Source organism: Rhinichthys klamathensis, unplaced genomic scaffold, assembly GCF_029890125.1.
Source record: "Rhinichthys klamathensis goyatoka isolate OS25496 unplaced genomic scaffold, OSU_Roscu_1.1 h1tg000176l_1, whole genome shotgun sequence".
NCBI lineage: Eukaryota > Metazoa > Chordata > Actinopteri > Cypriniformes > Leuciscidae > Rhinichthys > Rhinichthys klamathensis.
In genome coordinates this window covers 5,650,001-5,657,500 of record NW_026606705.1, presented here as the reverse complement: position 1 = coordinate 5,657,500, position 7,500 = coordinate 5,650,001, and the positions used below count along the sequence as shown (strand labels likewise).

General features: G+C 48.2%; 1 protein-coding gene and 3 non-coding genes across 4 annotated transcripts; all 4 read right to left on the bottom strand.

The window, feature by feature from the left end:
- Positions 1-66: 66 nt before the first annotated feature.
- Positions 67-139, bottom strand: trnaf-gaa (transfer RNA phenylalanine (anticodon GAA)). Its single transcript has one exon. It is a non-coding gene; the product is annotated as a tRNA-Phe (tRNA).
- A 98-nt stretch (positions 140-237) lies between these two features.
- Positions 238-311, bottom strand: trnai-aau (transfer RNA isoleucine (anticodon AAU)). The gene has a single exon. It is a non-coding gene; the product is annotated as a tRNA-Ile (tRNA).
- Positions 312-400: 89 nt separating this feature from the next.
- trnap-agg (transfer RNA proline (anticodon AGG)) lies at positions 401-472 on the bottom strand. The gene has a single exon. It is a non-coding gene; the product is annotated as a tRNA-Pro (tRNA).
- A 1,823-nt stretch (positions 473-2,295) lies between these two features.
- On the bottom strand, positions 2,296-3,355 carry LOC130092471 (uncharacterized). The gene is made up of 2 exons (XM_056260327.1): positions 2,899-3,355; positions 2,296-2,808 (listed from the first exon to the last, which is right to left on the bottom strand). Exons 1-2 carry the CDS (start codon positions 3,337-3,339, stop codon positions 2,299-2,301), a joined length of 951 nt encoding a protein of 316 aa, XP_056116302.1. The 5' UTR covers positions 3,340-3,355; the 3' UTR covers positions 2,296-2,298.
- Positions 3,356-7,500: the final 4,145 nt, after the last annotated feature.

Here is a 7,500-nt window from a genome sequence, read left to right as displayed (position 1 = left end):
GGTTAACAGGAGGTGGCGTTTGGTCACTGGAGACCCTCGACCAAAAACACAGGGACCAGGTTGCTCTGCCGAAACCCGGGATCGAACCAGGGACCTTTAGATCTTCAGTCTAACGCTCTCCCAACTGAGCTATTTCGGCCAGGTCTACTGGCAAACGGTTTGTCCAGCAGGGATTTCTGGGAGACCGCCCGTCACTTTCGAGGTGAGTAGTGCTAAGGGTCCCAGAGAGCAAAAGTGTGGCCAGTACGGGGATCGAACCCGCGACCTTGGCGTTATTAGCACCACGCTCTAACCAACTGAGCTAACCGGCCCTGCTCTGACTGCTTTTATCCCCAATTTCCCAGGAATATCCTGGTTGCTCTAGTCAGGCTGAAGAGATTAAAAGCAAAGCCTAAGAAACGGGCTCGTCCGGGATTTGAACCCGGGACCTCTCGCACCCTAAGCGAGAATCATACCCCTAGACCAACGAGCCAACACACACACATCCTTCCTGCTGCTGCCTGGCCGCAAACATTTCCGTTTGCAAGGCTTAAAGCACAAAGGTTTAATTAACTAAACGGTAGCCAGTGCAAAGTTGCCGGCACAGAGGAAATACGGTTCCTCTGTGGCCATTGGAATCCGCGCTGCTGCACTTGCACACATGCTGTGCGATGGACACCTTCTCTCCACATTGTCGAGGGGAATTAGCTCAAATGGTAGAGCGCTCGCTGCGCAAAAGCAGGGGTCCAATCTTTGCGCCCCGCACGCAAGCGAAAAGGACGCAGAAAACGCGAAAAAACGCACAAATTTGCCCTGCAACAATATTCGGGCTATATTCCTGTACGTTATGGAAGAGTTTTAGTTACATGTGAAACAAGTCACACTCCGCGGGCTGGGCTCGAACCCCTGTTCTGCACGACTAGTGTGTGATCAACTGCGCATGCGCCTTCATTTGGTTATCAATGTGACATATCATTATATTGATTGATATTAATTGTGTATATTATTTAAAAAAAAAAACATATTACATGTTTATGGTTTAATAAAACTAATACAAATGTTTATTCAAATATGTGTTTTTTTTGTGTGTGGGATTGATTGATGTGATTTATCTGATTTATTTTAGGACACTTCAAATGTTTTATACACACAAATGCACACAAATATCGAAATGTAATTTTTTTTATTAAAATGAATACACACAAATATTGAAATAAGTACACACACACGCATAAATATATGGACATACACACAATATATGTGTTATTTACAATGTATACTCTATGAAAGAGTGGGTGGGCCCATGTACAGTTTGCACATTCCAGTCCCAAGGCAATTAAAAGCAGCACAATGAATAATAGTGTGAACAGTATTTATTTACTAAAACTACAAGACATTAATGAACAAAAATAAACAACTAACAATGTAGAAATAGAATAGAACATTCTGTAATATAAATAAAACAAACAAGACATTACAGAAAGATTGAGAGAGAAAAAAGAACATAACTGTAATTACACATAGATATTTATTTACAGGTATTTACAAACAATCTTTTTTCTGTGTTGAAAGATTTTTTATTATGGAGGTGGCTGTCCAGGTTTTTTCTGCTGGCGCTGTTCTACCAGCCACTCCTCTAAAGATTTGCCACCAGAGACACTGGGGCAAAACGTGGCACTGCCGAAGCGGCTGTGGCCGAACTCCTTGGTTTTGGGCTTGCCACACTTAGAGCATTTGTTATATGCCACTTCACGGACATATTTCCTTTTGTGGGCTCCACTGGCCTCCTCTTCTGCCCTGCGTCGTCTGTTCCTCTGAGTGAAGCGGGACACAGACACCGGGGCAGTGGGAGCAGGAGCCTCTCGCACGTCAGGAAACACTGGAGTTGGAGCCAGGAGAGGAGCAGCTGAAGCGCCACCTGCACCAGCTGCCAGCAGCGTGGGCGCAGTGTTCAATAAAATGAACTGGGGTAGTGGCACAGGAACTGGGGGAGGAGTAGGAGCTGCTGGGGTAATTGGCCTCACAATTGCAGCACTGGCAGGTCGTCTGCCCGGCCGTAGCTTAGGAGCCTGTCCCGCTCTGTTAGGAGGAAGGACAAACTCGTGCCGGGCCCCTGATGTGGAGGGAGCCTCATCCAGCTTTTCCCGCGGAGCAGGAAGCTGTGAGCTGGCCACAGCGATGCGGTCTTCTGCAGCAAGGCCCTGGGTAAGGACAGTCACTTCCTGGGTGTTCTCCCTTCGATTAAACCTGCAATCAAAAAATGTATTCATAATAAATAACTGCTATCCCTTTCTTTCAAATGTCAATGTAAAACCATGCTTACCACTGAGTGAGAGTCCTCTGATTCAGCATAAACAGCTGAAGTGACGTGGCCTCCATCAGAGTTTGGCAGTTCAGCACCAGGTCTCGGATGTGGTGGTAATCCGTGAGCACCTTAGTCCAACGAGGAAGACGGACTCCATCCTTCTTAGTTGGGGACTTGTGAAGTGCACACAGTTTGATACACATGGCCTCAACTAAGCGACTGGTGCTGGGCCACTGAGCTGGCCCCCCAGGATGACCAATCAGGCACCTCTTCACACTGTCCACACCCGGTGTCACTCCTGTGTTTTTTGGAGCCTTGAAGCGTCCGTGGGTCAGTTTGGGCTGGTGTCTGGGCTGATAGTGGATCTTCCTCTTGTCCCCATCAGGAAGAGTAGTCCACAGACGGATGACCTCTGTGACCTGCTGCTCGTCCAGGTAGAGTGCCTGACGGAGGGACACCAGGTACTCAGCCAGATCCTGCACCTTATCCCAGCCTGCAACGCCATCGGGTCCAAGAACAGGAGCCTGCAGGAAAGTATTACAATAACAATACACAGCATGTTAAATGTCAGAGTGTAAAAGCAAATAGAAACTAATAATGAGAAGCTTACTTACAGGAGCCTGGTCTGCAACACTGGACCCAGTTGATGTTGCAGGAGCAGAGGCAGCACTTGGCTGGACAGAAGGCTGTGGAGGAGACTGCAGAGGAGGCTGAGCAGGGCGCAGAGGAGGAGACTGCAGAGGAGGCTGAGCAGGGTGCAGAGGAGGAGACTGCAGAGGAGGCTGGGCAGGGCGCTGCAGTCCTGTGGGTGGCTGTAGTGAGGATGGTCCTGGTGCAGAGGGACAGGGGTTGAAGGCCTGGGGGCCGCTGCTGTGGACTGGGACAGGCTCAATGGGGTCATAGAGGACTGGCACTGTGAGGTCCTCAGGTTCCTCCTCAACAAAGCCTTCGTCCTGCACCACCTCATCAGTCATCTGCTCCACCAGCCGATCCTCCTCTTCTGGGTTATCCATAACAGTCAGGGATTTCCCAGACTGACTGTACAGATACTCCATACCCAGCAGCTCCCCTGCAAAAGAACACACATACAAAGCACATTCACATTATTATAGCTATAGTGGCTATTTGTCCATAACAAACTGAAACAAAAAAAACAATCAAACTTTTCAAACTTTGATCGTTTGTAGGCTTGACGCAGTTTAACAGATCAAAAAATTAAAATAATAAACAAGAAGATAATAAGCATAAATGCAAAATAAAGCAAATTCACTTTAGCAAAAGAAAACAAAGAAATAAGGCTATTTCTGTCGTACAAACAGTCAAATTAAGCCTAAATTAAACAAAGTACAAATAACTCCAACAATAGTTGAATTATTTAAAATACAATATAAAAAATTTACACTCATACACCTGTATAATGTATAATCTTTTGTTTGAGTTAACATGAATAATTCTCACCTGTGTAAGCCCCTGGAGGCTGGTAGCGATCATCCAGGGACATCTTCAGCACTTTGCGGCTGAGCCGGTCCATTGCCTCCCTCTCAACGCTACTGTAGGTCCTCAGGTCAGTCTTTCCCCTCACTGCTTCATCCATCCGGTCCTGGTTCCAGCGCATCAGGCCTTCCAGGAGATAGGCCTGGAAATGCGCATCACTGGCACTGGTCCCTACAGGTCAAATAAAGTCAAATATATGTTATCTATGTATTCAGTACGGCAGAATAGGTTATAAAAGTTTAAAGTTTTTTGCAGGTTATAAAAGTTATAACCTACCTGGGATGAAGCGATTTAAATGGAGGTGGAAAGACTCCAAGGAGGTGGAGCCACGAGCACAGCGATAGCAGCTGAGCTCCACACCACCCTTCTTCAGTGTGTCTGTCTTCTGGTACAGAGGGAAGCCCTCTGGGTCCTGAATACAGGCGATGTGCCTCTGCTGGTCTATCCAGACCTGTTGGATTCGCTCGTGGTCCAGCAGTGGTACACCCAGAGTGTCCCTCCCCTTCTCACTGTCCATCTCATCAATGAGCGCCTTGATCCTCCAGGTGGTCTCCTCCACTCCTCTGGTCCGCTTGCGACAGTGCAGTGCCAACTCCTTCCTGGTGATCAGCTTATCCAGAGCCTTCTCTGAGACTGGACCAGCTCCTCTGGCCTGTAACTCCCCCTGTTTGGCCAACCGTAGAGCAGCGACATCATCTGGATCCAGCTCAAAGATGCACCTGGAAAGCCGAGCCATGAAGGTGCCGTAAAGCTGATGAGCCTCCGTGATGACACCTGCTGCAAAGCGCCGCATGAAGTGCCAAATATCTAGGCGCACTTGGAGCTCATCCCACTCTATGAACATGGCTCTGACCTGCGACTGTCTGTGTGCGTGTGGGCTGCAGCAGTCTCTGTCCACATACATGACGGCGGGTGGTGCCACTCCCGCCTCCCTGTACCTCTTCATGAGACCCACCGCCATGGGCCACAATCCATGCCCCTCTGCCGCTGTGAGGACTGACACCAACACCTGGCCGTGCTCATTGCCTACATTAGTGCACCAACCAGCAGTGTTGGCAGCAGCGCCGGCCAGTTTTTTGGTGACCTATGTAAAAAAAAAAAACAGTAGAATAAACAAATTTCAGAAAAATTTAAGATAATAACAATTATTATTACTCAAACTTGACTTTTTATACCTTTTTGGTGGAGTCCATCTTGAGGACAGAGCCAAAGACTGAGGTTATTTTGGCCTTGACCTCAGGTAGCCGCGAGAGGACGTCCCTGGCATACACAGACAACAGCCACTTGGGTTTGGGGATGGGTGGGAGGGGCGGGGGCGCAGAAAAGAGTGGAGGCTCAACGATGGAGGAGTCTGTGAAGGGCTCACAGACAGTGAGGTACTCCAGCGTCCGCTGTGACCACGCTGATGTGTGTTGCTCCTGCAGCTTTTTGTGAAGCTGTGTGACACTGTTGCCCCGGGTCCTCTCCCGCATCATTATGACTACACGGTAGTCACACGAGTACCTACAGACAGTCAAATAATTCTGTTCAGTGCCACATCTTATTATTTCAATGTTAATATCAGTAAATCAACGTATTTGATTTTATACAGTACAACAAATTACAGTGCATTGCTCTAAATATGAATGTGTTCTACCTGTATGTCAGAATGGCGGGGAATTTTCTGCGGTGTCCCATGTCGAGCTGTCCCAGGATGTCTTCAGACCAGGCTGGATACTTCTTCTTGCACCCTTTGCACTCCAGATACTCTGTGGCCATGTCATACCACCCGTCTATGTCCAGGACCTTGCGCACAGTGCGATAAAGGCCAGCAGCTGTCAGCTTGTGGTTATTGCAGGCTGGCTGGACACAGACAAGTGGAATGGACCACATCTTCAGCGGCATCCAGAGGAACAGAGGGCGGCAGAAGAAGATATCAGGAGAAGTAGGGGGCTGGGTGAAGACGGTCGGGGGCTGGGGAGGGTACCACCAGAAGTTGGGATGTGGCGTCAGCTCAGGCTTCCCTGTTTTTATGTTGGCCCTGAACAGAGTCTTCCTGATCCAGTCCTGCTGGAAAGATGGGAGTTGCTCTTTCCAGTGAACAGGAAGCTCTGCAGGCGACTGGGACACCTGGCCAGGGGTCCACAATGCTGGAGGAGCAGGATAAGGGGCAGGAGCAGGGGCAGTAGCACGAGCCGGGGCAGGAGCAGGGCCTCTCGAGCCTGCAGTGGCTGGAGCGTAAAAAAACACAACAAAATTATCTTATTGTTTTAGACTTTCACTGCATGACTTTCTCAGCTCTGCTGGACAGCTACTGCGATTACAAGGTTTACTGCAAAGCATGTATGATTAGTAGAGAGACGACATGATGATGAAAAGATGGAAGGAAGCAGTGAAAATCATCCTGTTTTTCATCCAAGCACCATTAGAAGAAATACAAGAAGAAAAAAAGATGGGATCAGCCAAGTGTGAAGCGAAGCAGACCAAACACTACAACAGCCACTTATTCCAAGGGGAGTGGGGGAAGTGTGAGATGACAAGAATGAGCTTTAGTCAGTGATTACGATAAAAAATGAAATCAAACCTTTTACATACACCTTTAAATTCTCTTTTTTCCTTTGAGGATGTTCACTCAAAGAGTGAATGTAGATTGACACCTGAGAAGTGCCATTCCTCTGTGTTGTGAAATAAAATAATATGATATGTCATTTAAAAAATACTGTTTTGTTTTATTTGTAATTGTTTGTAAAATATTGTTTAAGATTTACATACCTTGAGGAAGTTGTTCCTCAGCTTGCGAGGCTACAGTTGCCATCTCCACGTCATCTTCCTCCTCAAAAAAATCCGTAGCAGCAGAGTCTGTAAAATAACATAAAACACTAAGCACATGTCACCAACACACTTGTATGCGTTAAGTGATACTCACCACATGTAAAGAGCTGTCTCCGGGCTGCGGACTCAGACGCAGGAGGTACACGTGGTCCTGCAGCTGTTGAACACGTATTTTCGTTAGACATATATACTGCATAATATATACTGTAATGATTTTAAAGCTTGCAAATCACTTACAGGTTTTGGCTGGAGACAAAATCTTTTGTGCCAGCTGTGAAGCAGATAAATGCTTCCCCCGCGCCAACAGGGCCTTCACATTGGTCGCCAGCAGTGGCCTGTTCTGAGTGGCAGTAGGTCGAGGAGGAACAGACACAGTGGCAGTGGGCACAGCAGCAGTGAGGGCAGATGCAGCGGGCACAGTGGTGGTGGGCACGTGGGCTGGAGCCTGCCTCTTCAGCACGTATGCTTTGAAAAGGGCCATATTGGTGTTAGGCCTGGCCTTTGCCTTCTTCAGGTAGGTGATGAGAGCCTGGGCCTCCTTGCTTGGGTCCTCATACACCTCCTTCATTGACCTACCCTTAAAATCCCCAAACTCCACCATCAGACATCCAGAGTCTCCTGTCCTCTGGGCCTCCTGCAGCATGGCCTGTTTTTTCTGATACACCTCCACAGCCTCGCCTACCTCCCTGATCTGCGAGGTGTATCTGAGGAACAGGTGTTTGTTGGCCGACAGCGGGTTGTCCCTCTCCTCCTCCCCCAAAATGCTGCTGACCAGATAGCAGGCATACCCCAGTGAGTTCTCCAGCAGCCACAGAAACCTCTGACCCTGGTGTTTCCCAAACTGGATCTTGCAGTGAGCCAGAACCAGGAACTGGTCTGCAGGATTCCCTCCATTCTGCCTCACAAAGGCA